The 15,452-nt window shown below is 42.3% G+C and overlaps 1 protein-coding gene across 13 annotated transcripts in view; it reads left to right on the top strand.

Moving 5' to 3' along the window:
• The first annotated feature begins 1,384 nt into the window (after positions 1 to 1,384).
• LOC118363523 (transcription factor COE3) overlaps positions 1,385 to 15,452 on the top strand; it is a 100,120-nt gene continuing 86,052 nt past the window's right edge. The window contains exons 1-2 of one of the 13 annotated variants that reach the window (XM_035744466.2): positions 1,385 to 2,254; positions 12,699 to 12,855. In XM_035744466.2, coding sequence (XP_035600359.1) covers positions 2,121 to 2,254; positions 12,699 to 12,855 — 291 coding nt within the window. In that variant the 5' untranslated portion in view covers positions 1,385 to 2,120. The other 12 variants (XM_035744465.2, XM_035744468.2, XM_035744467.2 and 9 more) reach the window with 12 other exon arrangements.

Genomic DNA, 15,452 nt, shown 5'->3' on the forward strand with positions numbered 1-15,452 from the left:
CGAATCATTAACTTAATATTGCTTTGGTTATTTTTAATTGATAATAGTCCACCAAAATAATGATAAAGTTAAATAAATGGTATTCTTCTTCTTATTATTATTATTAATTATAACAGTTATTTTAAGTAACAGGAAAAACGTAGCCTATCTTTATTGAAGATTTGTTTAGGTCCTATTGCGGTAATGTGACTTGCGATGACATGATATAGGCCACATGTGTCAAGCTCATTCCACCGAGAGCCGAGTGTCTGCGGTTTTCCGCTCCTCCCTTGTACTTGATTGATGACATAAGGTCACTAATTAATAAGGAACACCCCTCACCTGTTTGTCTGTCTTAATTGAAAGAAAAACCAAAAACCCGCAGACCATCCATGGAATGAGTTTGACACCCCTGAGTTAGACCTACATACCGTGATTTGTTGTGAGAAATTATGGATCAGGTTATTCCATCTAAAAGTAGCATCGTATGGTAATTTATCAAACGATTTAGAGATATTTTTAAGTATAATCGAATTAATCTAGTCTACTTGTAGAGAAAGATGTTGGCCTCCTAAATTGGAGAGGCTAAAGTTGTGTAAATATTTAATTGTGGTTGCTTTTGGGAGATTCCTTATTACTGAAATTGGAGTTGTCGTGGTAGCCATAGGCTATTGCGTTCACGGATCTTTCAAATTACCTGAAACAATTACATTGTTAAGAGTTTTTATTATTAATAACTTTGAGACAGCACTATTATGATTAATATTATTATTATTACGCTGTTGGGATCAATTGTATTACCATTGCTGGACGCAAAGGACTGCAAGTACACGGCGCTGTCAAATCTCATTGAACATGTTCACAAATACCGTTCAACAATGCCAAGAGAAGCATGATTGCGAAAAATGCCTGCATTCTACGGACCCCTCAAGAAAGACATATGGCAACAATTGTTCTGTTCCCCATCATAAGATATTAGCAAATGTTCAATCATCATGAAATATATTTTAGTGTGTGTATGATGAGGGAGTGTGTCTATGTGTGCGCATGTTTGTGTGTGTGTTCATGCGCGCACGTGGGTATGTCTTTCTAAAAACAAATTACTTCTAATGACCATGTGGAAGTCTATTGCTCCTTACAAACATAATGGATTTTATACAATCCAATTCCACAACAAAATACAGTGAATATCCATCACAGGCGTCCGTGCTCCTCAGTAATTCTGCACTCAAAGGACAGTATCAATGCTTTCAAACGAGAGGTCATCATTATGCCTTTATGAGCCAATTCAAAAAGTCGGCCAACATGCAAATCGACAGATTAATCTGGTAAAGCAATACGCATATTTGCGTCCACGCGTACAGCCCAGCAAAGCGTGCAATGTTGTACAGGTAAACACCGGGAAAGCTTTTGCCGCGAATTCAAAAAAATGACGCCATTGATGACTTCAGCCAATGAGAAGACAGAACTGCCATTGACGTTGAAATGATTTTTTCCATATAAGGACTAGTCTCCGCCCCTGTCAAATCCATGCTTGTCCCCCTCGAGAGCACTAGAGCCTCCGAACCCGAGAGAAGGTGCGCTCCGCTGGGACAGAGGAAGCATAAAGAGACGGGGAGGGAGGGAATGAGATTTCTTGCTACCCAATCCCCCTTTTCCCCTGGGAGAGCAAGCCTTCCATGGTCCGTCCCTCCCTCTTGTTTGGTAATCATTTCATTTTACTCCTTTTTGAAGCAGTCGCTTGTTTTATCCCACTTTTCATTTCACAATCCCGTGCGCGTATGTTCGCCTTCTTCTGATCAACTTCGGCATCTCCCCTCTCTTTACTCACAACGAAAAGGTATCCTAGATCCCGGCTGATTCTTCTCCTTCGAGATGCTTAACTGTTCTAGCGCTCACCCTCTCTCCACCCTCTTTTAACTTGAGACCGGTTAAGCTTGAGCGAACTGAACTGGGGTTGGAATTAAAAATAAAGCGGAAAAACCCAAAGGGATACGACGCTCGTCTTTGGATAAGGACCGCTATCGCTTTCCCCCTTGTTGCACTTTGGGGAAGATTCTTCCCTTTTCAGTTGCTCGTCGTTAATCCAGGTGGCCTTGTGAGTTGGTTAAGAGAGAGAGAGTTCCCAGAAGGTTACTTTCATGTTCTCCATCCAGGACAGCCTCCCGCGGGGAGCCTTGACCATGAAAGAAGAACCGCTCACGAGTGGCATGACACCCGTCCGCTCTTGGATGCAGAGCGCGGGGATATTGGACGCGAACACAGCAGCACAAAGGTAGGTTAAACATCAACTAGACGCACATATGATAATCGCTGGACAGGATGCTGACAGATCACTGCAGATTGCCCGACAGTAGCCTATACGAGAACCGCTCACAGGAATGTTAAAGGTAAAGGCTTACTGCGTTCCGGATAGAAACGCATCTGTAAAGACGTTAACGGTTGGCCTTTTAAGTAGGCTACTGTATCCTGCATTGATTTGCAAAATAACTCTAGACTTAGTGCCCCAATACTTGTAAACATGTAGCAATGTGTAAACAGCCTAGCATCACAAAGTGTGGTGAGTGGAAGGCATTGAGCGCGATGCGCTTTCACATGATATGCCCGAATGAGCTCCAAGCAATTTGCTGTCCATTGAAAACTCTTGACGCCGATAAGAAAATAACTCAACTTAACAATACGCACCTACCGTCTAATATAACGTCATCATATCTCTCGCACGAGTGACCTAATGTAAACCAAACACCGTTCCACAGTAGTGTTGGCTAAACAATAAGATCACCTCGAAGAGTTTGCCTCTGTGCATACGTTGATTGGTTCAGGAAGCCCTTACACATAGCCTAAATAAACCCCCAAATTATTTATATTCGACTTTGTGTTGAACAAGTGCCAGTCCACACTTACAGCCTAACACAACTCTCATATGTAGGCCTATGCCTATATGTGATCTAGGCGTAAAGTTGCATCCATTAAACTATAAGATTTCTGTTGGCCCATCCTATTGAATTCATATGAGCATCGTTGCTCTTCTATAATTTTAAACTATACCAAGACACATTCAATCGAATATTACTCATTTAGGCGATACGAAATAGTTGTGTATCCATCCAGCTGTGGGCAACTCGATTATGGACATGCTTGCGCTATTGTAAACTATTGATGTGAAGATTGACAGCGTGTTAACAGTTCCACTATGCCACACAAGGAGAACATGTCCTTTGTATTATTTAAGCCTACCTACAAGTGTAACTTTTAAGCTGTTTTGAAGTCATAATTAATTAGAAGGGCTTAATTAATAAAATGTCATATTTTCATAAATCAATTCGAATTGATAAAGTATTGATTAATGTTGATGTTTGGGTCTAAAACAAATAAAACACGGTTTGTATAATAAAATAAATAATAGGGTAGGTGATCGTATTGAAAATATTGATGTACTCAAATGTTTAAATACATGACTTCTGCTGACCTGCAATAATCTAGACACGTTTAAATGCCTATGCTTTCTTTAAAATCTAATAATAATTCTACATAGGCCTACCGACAAAGATTCCTTTTTGGTTTTAATGTTTCTGCGTGAACATCTTTAACCATCCAAAGTTGTCATCACGGAAAATAGTCACGACAAATCTCCCCTGTCTCTTGAATTAGGGTATCGCAGATTATATGATATACTATGTTTATTATTTATATTTACTCTTACAATGTAAACAACTAAAACCGTTGCTCTTGGGTTTAGGTCAATATTTACGTCAGTTTGCGGCATCGACAATTTGTTATGGTGCACGGTGCACATGGCCGACAGTTTGACACATCCCGTTGTCTGAACTAAAGAAATAAACAAGCCTACTGAAGCTCACCTTTACCATCTTGCATGTTCAATATGCTATTCGTTTTCAAGTGCATTTTGAGCATGCAAGATGAGACTATATCATATATGCTCAGAGTATAGGCCTATCGTGTAAGTGACCCTCAGCTCTTTAAGAGGCCGCGAGTGGTGGTGTCATGTTAGACAACAGCAGTACGTTATAATGAACTAGGATAGATACGTTTATTCTGTGTTAGTTGTCATTCTATCGCACACACAGACACCCGGGAGTTCAAGTCCGATAAGCGGGTCAATTGACATGTCCGCTCACGGGTGAGCGCGTCGACGACATGTGTGTAGGCTATACTGGTTTTCTTACGGTGTCAATCCATTTTTAAGTCCACAAACTTACTTTAATGTGTTCACAGTTTTCCCTTCATCACAATGCAATGATATATTTTGGGGAAAAATCGACCCGCAGCAGCACCTGCAAAACTGCAAACGTCAGTTTTAATATTTGGTGTTCACTGAATGATGCTTCATTTAATGCGACGTTTAACTGACATGCAGTTTGCATTTCGCATGAATTAAACCCACGTGTCACACATTTATCCTCTGTAACACAAAGAGAATTCGTAGAACTGATATGCGTTGAGTGGTCGGCAGTATACAAGTTATTGATCAGTACTGGTTGACAGCTGCATTACTTTGCATTGGTAGCTACACTTCAATTTGGCTGAACAGATACAGGCTATACGGTGGGTGATATTATATATTGTTAAAGTGCATCACTTTATATTATGTGAAATATTGAACATGTAAAATGTACACTTATCTAGATTAAGATATTGCAAAAATAAGACAAGTGGTTTTTATTAGTGACAGTACATTCGTTATTTATTATACTATTTGAATTGTTTCCAAAAAATCATTATCCGGGACCATTTGCTCTATGATTTGAACACATGTTGTATTTTCTTTTTATAGCAGGTTGTCAGATAATTCTCCCTCCCAGTGCATTAAAAGATTATGCATAGCTCATCAGGCATGTCCTTTTTCATGTGTTTGACTTTTTTGTGGAGTGCAATGCATTGTGTCTGTGTCATTTTGCAAGGTAGATTGTTGATTTAAATGTTTAACTCTCATGGATAAGTAGCTAATGTGTAGTCCAGCTGCAAAAAGGACACTCCTATAGAGGAAATTCAGGTTTGACGCATTGAGAGATGAAATCTTACCAAAAATTGCATGTGAGTTACCCATACCCAACTTATACCATGCCACAAAAAGTTTGATTTAAAAAAAAGTACATTCCCCAAAACTCCATTGAGGGGCAATGCCCAAACAGTGAGTTTCTATATGTTAAGTCACATTGCAGAAAAGAGTTGCATTTGTGCGTGTAGAGGAAGTTTCTTGTTATGGGGTAAGGGAAAAGTATTCTGTAGAGCCTCTGGCCTTCTCTGGATTCTGGAACCCTAGTGTACTTTCCTTGTGACCTAGTGTTAATAAAGACAGAACTGGAGACTTTGAGTTAGTTTTGTTCAGCACTAGAATGTGGTTGTGGATAGATCTGTTATGGATAGTAAAGTGTTTCATTAAGAAATGGTCATTGCTGATTTAAATGTGCAAAGCATTGGTCTGGATCGCTTTCAGAGACACTCCCCAAGCTTATGCCCACCATAACTGCCTTTGCCGATCTAACCCCAAAAACAGCCATTCCACTGAGGCAGGGAGAGGAGGGGTATGTGTGTGTGTGTGTGTGTGTGACTGAGTGGTCTGCACAACTAAGGAACAGATTTAACTTGACTCTCCCCAGTTGCCACTGTAAAATCGAGCAAAGTGAATTATGTTGCCCCTGTCTTTGTCTGCTAGGAGGAGGAGGGGCGACTTAATAAAGTGCAAGTTCCCAAGCTTAGCAGAAGACTGAGTGTTCCGCGTTCACTGGCAGCAGCCGATGAGACTGATAGCCCAGGATTCTATATCCAGAGCCCAATCCGTCACTGCCTCAATCATCGCCAGTCACTGGACTCAAAATATGGAGACAATACTCCCTATTGGCCTCAGGCATATGGGAGGGAGAAACCCATTTGTACAGACAGACATATTTGTGCGGTGTGGCACTCACTCATATTTCACATCACCACCATGTCGTCTTGGGAGAGATTTTTGTCCAAGGTTCATTTCACTGTAACCTATCATCATTCACAATCCCTGAGGTCAATGAATGTGTCTGACCTCTTATTTCTGATTTGTTAGAGAGCAAAATAGATATCGTGAAAGGAGCACTTCTCCCCTATTTCCCCCTATTCAATTCAGCAACATTTGACTGAGCCTTGTGGAATAGTGTCAGAATAGTTCAAACAAGGTCCTCACAGTGCATTCACCCTGTTGCAGCGTGTTCCTGTACATTCTATCTAACACGTTGCGCAGTGGGGACAATACGGCGACTCGCGTCAACATATAGAGTCGACCCTTCGTCTCACTGCTACATCTCAGCCACCAGTTCATTGGATCCCGCAACAGAAAGAAGTGTTTCTCACCAGCTGCCCCTAAACGTGCAAACAATTAGTTGGCTTGAGTGAGGCCACCATCTTTACGACCCCCATTAGAAGTGTGCAGGTGACCAACTAATGGTTTCAGCTGTGGCCCACTCATTAAGTTTGCAGAGGTATGTGTGTTGCGAGGACCAGGGTGCTGCTTTGATTTTCAGCCTAGGGACAGGTGCGCCTCGGCTCAACCTGTAGTAAACACCGGACAGGGAGAAAGTCTAGTAAAAAAATACTGTTGCAACCTGAGGAAATAGCTGACACCAAACAGTGAAAAACTCAAGGTGAAGATATACTCTGCATTTTTTTTTGCCGAATTCACCAATTTTTATAGAGTATTTGGTGCGGGCTACAGTACATGCCAAATAAAGTAACTTATGGCTTAGGTCTTGATATACAGTACAAGTTGTCGTGCAATGATGGATAGAGCACTATTTTACCCTTAGTTGATGTTAAGTAAGTGTTTGCCCACATGTTTGGATTTGCATTTAAGTTTGAACTAAACACACCGTCTGTGTCCATCACGGCTGTTGCGTAACTTGTTCCACGTGTGTGCACTGTGCAATGCTTTTGTGAGAGAGGAAGCCGTTCTAGTTGAGGAAACGGTTGGTGTTTTGATTTTCAATTCGTGAACCCTAATCGTGTGTGTCATTGTTTGATTTATTTACCCAGCCAGCTCAGAGAAACATTACCCCATTGGCCAAAAGTGGTGTAGTTGTCTTGCTGCAGTTGCCAAACAATTGGACGAAAGGGGGTTTTACCCTATGATAATGCTCTTTTTACAGTTAGAGAAAAATGTAGCAGTATTTCTGACAGTGTGCAAAACGAGTGTGTGTTTGTACAGTATGAGTGTGTACCAATTAGTACACAGTGAGCAGTGTTCCATGTGTGAGCGTGTCGTAAGTGTAAAAAATAAACAAGTTGTGCCAAGGATCCACAAGCATGTCTGTGTGGGTGTTAGCTGTAGACTTGTTTCTGTGGTTTTGTAGGCCAGTACTTTTCAAATCCCTTTTTACAAGTAGTATTTCATATTCTTTGAAGAGATGCTCATTCCATTCCACTTCAATAGAAAGTACTACTTTTCTGAAACACCATTACCTGCATGGTTTTGTAGGCCAGTACGTTTCAAATCCCTTTTACAAGTAGTATTTCATATTCTTTGAAGATATGCTCATTCCATTCTACTTCAATAGAAAGTACTACTTTTCTGATACACCATTACCTGCATGGTTTTGTAGGCCAGTACGTTTCAAATCCCTCTTACAAGTAGTATTTTATATTCTTTGAAGGGATGCTCATTCCATTCTACTTCAATAGAAAGTACCACTTTTCTGCCACAGCATTACCTGTAGGGAGGGGAGATGAGTAGGAAGGGAATGGAAGGGTAGAGGGGCTTCTGTATCGTTCTTCTGAAGTGAGGTGTAAAAACAATGTCAAACTGTGATTTTCTTTTCAATATCCGTTTCCTGGCGAGGTAATTGATGCTTCTGACACGCCAATGTAGTGGCAACATCTCTCTTCTGATGACTGGATTCTGTTCAGATGTTATCGATGCAGAGTGACACTGACGTTTTTTCAATTGCGCTTGTAAGATTGTGACGTTTGATTGGTCACTGACTGGCCAAATCATTCACTGGGTTTTTTTAAAATTCTAAAATGGCACAATGAGATTCCTGAAACCTGATTGCTCAAAGACTGACAGATGTTCAACTACGAGGTAGATTATTGCTTTAGCGATGGGATAGTTCATTGGGGCAGATGGAGTAGACTGTATACGGGATTTGTTTCCCACTATGATGGTGTTTTTGTTTTGGATTTCTTAAGGCAAAGCGTTGTCATAGCGACGTAACAACCTTGCAATATGTGGGTAATACTAAATGGTTGGTCCTATATTGCGAGAGGGGAGAGGAGAGATGTCTAAGGGAGTGCGGTGATAGGTTTCATCAGACATAACTTCAGACCGAAAGCATCCGAGACTACCCATCCTGCCTACCGAGGGTATAGTGTTTCAAAACACACACACAGGCGAGGGCTGTCCTCCTGCCGTGTTCCAGGCTTCCACTCATTAGCTCATATTACACGGCTAATAAGAGCTAACCAAACAAGCACTAGGGAGGGAGCGGCCCTGACTGGGCAAATGTATGCCGGAGTAATTGTGTATCGGCTGCATAAATTATACTCTTCCTTATGTGCACACACACACACACACACACACACACACACACACACACACACACACACACACACACACACACACATTTGCATATATTTCATGTGACCCCCAACATTTGCTGGTGCAATTAGTGTAAGTCTGAATTTAGATAGGTCAATGTTCCTTACATTGGTTTTCCATGCTGTTTTATTCTGATACCCCCCCCCCCCCTTTTACTATCTCCTTTGGTTTGTCCTTGGTTTTATACTCAACGTTTTCTCTGTGTTAGTCCTATGTCTTTGTCACCTACTGTCCTCTCCAGGGACAGACCAAGTTGCAACCCAGAGAGGGGTGGCCGTACAACCACAGAGGTTGTGTGATTTACAGTTCCACTATTCATTAGATTAACACAGTGGCAGTAGGCCAGAGAGAGGAGATTGTTAATACTCTGCTTGCATCCCATTTGTATAAACAAGGCGATGGTATATGGCTCATTAGGCTGTCCTGCAGGAAGCAGCCGGCCGCGCTGGTTAAAGACTCCGCCGCTCGGTCGGTAGGTCGGTCACACCCCATCACCCAGCTGATTAATGCTGGAGGGGTGCGGGCCGTGTCCACTGTGCCCACTCTGGTGGCACAGGGGATGCTCTCTACCCAGGGGAGAGTGGAGGCAGTGGGAAGGGCAACCACTGATCGGTCCCTTAAAGCCACAATCTGGAAGATTTACCAGCTGCTCATGGGTACTATTTCACAGCTATATGTAGAACAATATATTTTATACACGTACGTGCATACACACACACACACACACACACACACACACACACACACACACACACAGTACAGTCAACAGTGTCCATTTTAGAAGGAGAACCCTTCTGCTGTATGTTCATTAGTAGATCATTTCAGAGCAGAAGTCTCAGTGCTTAATATCTATTTCCCTGAAGTGTTGCAGGCCCTCCAGCAGTGAGGACTTTAGCCCGGGGTTACCTTTTTCATTTATCATAATTAGAATTTGCTGCATTGCATTAAGCCGATACTGCCGAAGAATGTACACTTTGACGACCATCCTAATGCTGCATGGCGGATAGCTGGACCTACAAATGAATTCAAATGATGTAGAATCTCCTTTTATTTTTTATATTTTTTATAGTCGTTAAAACCACAACTCAAAATCTTGTTAAATTCTCTAATGACTTTAGATCAATTGTACCAGCCCATGTTAAAACGACTAGTTCAGTAAACATACCATCCCTATCGGAGCGTTGACGTCAGCCACAGACAGAATGGACATGGGCTTTTTGGCGTCAGCTGATTGTGTTGAGAAGTGACTGGATGACAGTTGCTGCTTCACGCGTGATCTCTTCCTTCAGCGTTTACAGTGGGGGGTGAAGTGTCAACGCGCATGTAGGGTGGAGGCCCGTCAGAAGATCTGTTAGCGCTATTTGTTGTCGGTCTGTTGCCCTCTGATTTACACGGCCTGTGTAGTAGAAACCTGTGTGCCATCGATACTGTTTTTATTATACTGAGTGCTAAGGCCGCGCGCTACAGGCCGCCGCGCCCAGTCATAAGTGGATGTGGCTGCAATTAGCATAATTGAAATAATAACGCTAACAAGCTTTCTGTGTCGATAGAGTGCAGGGAGATCTGGATGTGCTGAGACTGGCTCTGGCACTGCCGCCGTGGCTGGAGGTCTCAACGTATCCCCGATGTTCTGGCGTAGCTTCATAATTGGGGTAATGGTGTTGAAGGGGGTTTATACATGTAATTGGGGGTGGGAAGTGATATGATAGTGAGGGCTGTTTCTCACTCGAGTCTTGTTTTATTAATTGTTAGGTAGTTAAGTATAATTGAGTTTTCCCCCCAGATGATTTCTATGTAGGCCATGGCAGTAGTACGGTCACCTAATGTTTGGGTTCAGCAAAACATCTAGCAACTTCATGGGATTTTTCCCCTATCGACTTTTTAGGATTTGTTTTGGACTTTTTGCAGGATTTTACACGAGGGTTTGCTAGATAGGGAAAAAATCCCCTATCAGTCCAACGCTTCATATTTAGTAGCACTGAAACCATGACGTCAGATAAACCCTAACTCTCTTATCTCCCCCCCAAAGTAAAATGCCATTCTCCCATGTGCAACCTTTTTGTCTTTGTGTCTTCAGAACTGAGTCCAGGAATTCGCTTTCAACAACTCGGTTACAAATGAGGCAGTAAGCATTGGTAATGGGGTGCAGAAAGGTCACACCTGTATTAATCTAGCGCCTGCGGACTATACCCATGAGCGCAGAGAGAAAGCAACCAGGCAACTTTCCAAAAACACTTGCTCCGCCCTCCAAGAAAAATGCAGCACGTGAACAAATATTTTGACATGAACCGCTTTGCGATTGTGTGGCACATGGAGGTGTGTGAATCTTACTCCTCAGCCTGAGGTGGAGCTAGCTTTTCACGTGACGCTGACTGGTAAGATGCTTCGGGCGGGCGGTCACCCATGCTAGCAAAGCAGACATCCTGCGTTCGAGCCTCGACGTGAGCCGAATCAGGAGGAAGTGGTAATTGCTAAGCAGGCAGCGTGGCGTCCATTCCACTTGGAATCTCGTATTGATCGTGGTTATTTGTTTTGTTAGTGTAGATAAATGAGATATCAGCAACCAAGTTGAACAGAGATTGATACCAAAGCATTATGATATTTAGATGTGTCATTGATTTAACAACAGAGCTCCTATAGCTGCCTGCAAGCGTTTGTTTATACATTTAGATCTGTCTGCGTTTTTAAAAAGCAATTACGCTCATGCATCCTTGAACATTTTCCTGAATGAGGAATCGATTATTGGATCTAGAAATCGGTTGATATTGAAGCTATGAGATGAGCAGAGATGCATGAGATATCTTACAACAACAAAATTGCTCTCTGTTCACGGCCTGGATAAGTTAGGCACAGTCTTCCAGACCACAAGGTACACGTAAAGTCAATCAGTCCAAATCATTCTGACACTGCAGTCTGCCGTCTATTGTCTTCACCTGAAGACATGATTCTGCACCATCTTCTTTTTACATATGTTTATGTTCATTTCCATTCAGTTCCTTTTGTATGTTTCTCTGCCATTTATTAGTGACAGGTCAAGAATCAGTGTGTAACGTCACCCATTCAGCTTCTTCTAGATATCATTTCCTCTTTCTCCAAAAATCAATTGAATTAAGTTCAGATGTTTAAAAACCTTCTACATTAATTCCTCTCCAAAGCTTTGAAACCTTTTCAATTTGAATTTGTCATCTATTCCACACCATGTCACCTTTTGAATTGGCATTCACTTCAAAACTTCACTTTTAATCTAAATGAACTCCAACCCTGGTTAGCAGTGTGTGTTAGCAGACATCCTCCGTCTCTAAATCAATGGTGAAAAGTGTGTGTGTGTGTGTGTGTGCGCGCATATGGCGCACGCCGAGTGTGTGGAGGTCTTTTATTCTCCGGGCCCAGGGGATGCAGGGCAGAGTTTGACTGACAGGTCAGGGAAAACTGGAGTGGCGCGGTTGCCAAGCCGAATGGTACCCCACAGCGCTTGGCACGAACCGAGGCAGACGCTGCCTTCTGGAGTCCTTGCTACCCAGCCAAATTCACATTGTTGAGGTGGTCGAGGAGACAAATAACACAAAGGAACGCGTGGCACACACAGGGAACGTGAAGAGGGGGCCAAGTGTCTTTCATTTATCACTCTCTCTCTCTCTCTCGCTCTCTCCACTTTTCTCTCCTTTTCATTATTTGTGTTTGTGTTTTTAACTTAGGTTTTGAAAGATTACTGATTGGGTTGTTTTGCAGTCGGTGCTGATAGTAGTAATTGACCTGACTATAACATCCATTTTTTGTCAGAACAATGAACACGTTTTGAAACGTAGGTTTCTTAAATGAAACCAAGAACTGCATACTAATACTGCTAGGCTAGGACTCTCGGCCCTATTCAATCCCTACTGCTCCAGGATTTCTTCTTTGCGAGGCGTCATACTTAAATTATACTTAAATTATTGGAAAACTTTATTTTAGTTTCACACAGTAAACAACATTTTGTTTTACCTGCAGAAACAGCTTGTGATTGAATAGCGCCTGCTGTGTTTTGAATTGCCCCGGTGCTCCTTGGCTACACGGTACTAACCAAATTTCATCCTTCTCTCTCTCCCCCATTTGCTCTCCCCCTGTCCCCCTCTCTCTCTCTTTCTCCTATCTATAGCGGTGTAGGTCTGGCCCGGGCTCACTATGAAAAACAGCCCCCCTCGAACCTACGCAAATCCAACTTCTTCCACTTCGTGTTGGCGCTGTACGACCGACAGGGCCAGCCCGTGGAGATCGAGAGAACCTCTTACATAGACTTTGTGGAGAAAGACAAAGTAAGACCAACACACAAAGGGGAATGGGGAGGAGGGAATGTGTGCCCAGGTATAGCTGGCATTGGGGGTAAAAGGGTGGTGTTGACACTGGGGCCAGTGTTTGTGGGGATGTAATTCCTTCTGCTTCATTCAGTGCTATAGCACAGTGATGCTTTTGAAATATGAAATGTCTAGCACAGAAGCTGTGGATACACTCACAGTTTTCGTGATGTCAAGTCGAGAGCAATATTTTTTTTCTCTATATTGTTTGTTGATTTATTATGTACAGTATACTGCAATGCACTGTAATGTGTGTCTTTAGTGAATTAGATTTTTATTCATTCTATATCTCTACATTCTGTAACATAATTATGTTCTATTTTATATACACTAATTTAATTATATTGATTTGAATTTCATAAACAGAATTGTACACATTTATTTGAAGATAATATACTTTATGTAAATTATATATTGATTATGTCCACCTCATAAATAGAGATCATGTTTTCATTTACTTAACAGATTTGACATATTGTAAGTATCTGTTGTTGTAATTCAATACTAATTCAAAGTATTTGGTTTCAGAAAGTACATTAAGCTCTTGAGATTTCTTACAATTACTGAAAGGTTGTAATCCTGAGAGCTGTTTGAGGATAGAAACCATTCAGATATAGAAGCACTCATAGTTTACAAAGAACCTGTCGGGGGGCAGTGGTGAGCAGGAAGCAGGAAATCTTGAATGAAGCAGTTTTGATTCCGCTTTAAAATCAGACATTAAACTCAAATAGTATTTTTACTTAAGTCATTTTGATAAGAGGTTACGTGAAGGTATCTATCAAAAAAAAAAAATCTAATTTGTATTCATTAATTTGTATTAATTTGTATTATTTCAGGGTGGCAGGTAGCCTAGTGGTTAGAACGTTGGGCCAGTAACCGAAAGGTTGCTGGATTGAATCCCCAAGCTATCAAGGTAAAAATCCGTCGTTTTCCCCCTGAACAAGGCAGTTAACCCACTGTTCCCCGGTAGTTCGTCATTGTAAATAACAATTTGTTCTTAACTGACTTGCCTAGTTAAAAAAATACAAAATAATACAAGATTGGAGAGCAAATATGATGATTTGATCAGACATATGCTTATGAAAAGCCTTTGTATTTGTTTTAAGCAGCAGTTGTTAATGTCATTTATTGTACATTCATGTCCCATCTACAAGCTCTGCTATATAGTTGACCAGTCTATGAGGCTCTCTCTCTCTGCCTCTCTCTCTGCCTCTCTCTCTGCCTCTCTCTCTGCCTCTCTCTCTGCCTCTGGTATTTGTTCAGCAGTACCTGTGCTCTCAGTGGTAATGGTAACCCACTTCTCTACCTGCCGCCTGGGCCATTCTGCCATGCTGCCAGGGGGTTGTTCTCAGTAAAAGGTTACAGAGAACAGCTCCGCCCACGGTCAGGAGGGACAGCGGCCAGCTGGCACGGCCGCTCCTCCCGTCCTCCCTGCCCGTTCCCCTCTGCCTTGACCTCCAGCCTGCCCCTGGGCCCCTGCCAAGACTCCACGGCACACTTGGCACTGCACGGCGGAGGGGGAAGGAGAGAGAGAGAGATTGTGAGGGAGGGAAGGAGAAAGAGACAAGGAGAGAGGGAGAGAGGAGCGGATGTGGCCTCTCTCCCGGTGCCCGCCCGTTGAAGAGGTGACACGAGATCAGTGAGAGCGACTTGGGCCACCTGGGAGCTGAGGTCATCGGTGACCGTGGCGACCAACACTAACTGGGCACTGTCACTTAGACTTTTACTACATCTCTCTGTATAGCTGTGGTAACAGGGTTGTTTTAGCTCTCACTTGGGTTTGTCCTTTTGTTCTTGATGTTTGATTTATTCCTGGCTAGACGATGCAACAGTAAAGCAGCTGGTTTGTTGTGTGCGTGTCAGCGACGGGAGTTAGAGGAAAGATGGAGATTCCATGTTGTATATCATCATGGACCTGTGGTGGCGATTCCATGATGGAGATGGAGATTCCATGTTGTATATCATCATGGACCTGTGGTGGGATTTTGGGCCTAGACAAATACTCAAAAATAGCAAGGGCTTAGCAACTTCATAAATATAACTCAATCAGAGAACGGTGTGGATTGTCCTCAGAGTTTATGGGAAAAGAGATTTGTTTTTAAAACCATGAACCCCTAGAACTTACTTTCCCAGAACTGTCTTCCTGTACGAATCTAGTAGATATTACAAATGTTCCCTTTAATTCATATGTTTTCGGTTGCATACCATTATTCGAAGTACCTGTTATTGTGGACACACAGGCAGTGTGATATAACTTAACTAACAGCTTTCTGATTGCAAGCTCATTCGACCTCAAATGAAACCACAGGGTAATAACAGTGTTATAACAGCAGATAACCAGTAATAATGCTGGTTGGTCCCCTGACCTCTTATGGGATTTATGTGTCCTCTTCAGATGATCTCTAATTGGATGCAGTGGATGCCGTATTAGTCTGGGTATTCCCTGTGGCACCAGAGTTGGGTTTACGATTTCGATTTGTGGCCCAACATCTGCTTGGATTAGGACCGGGATGTTGGTCTCTTTGGAGAATGTCAGCGATAGAGTAGATTGAGACGGG

This window comes from Oncorhynchus keta, chromosome 30, assembly GCF_023373465.1.
Source record: "Oncorhynchus keta strain PuntledgeMale-10-30-2019 chromosome 30, Oket_V2, whole genome shotgun sequence".
Classification (NCBI taxonomy): Eukaryota; Metazoa; Chordata; class Actinopteri; order Salmoniformes; family Salmonidae; genus Oncorhynchus; species Oncorhynchus keta.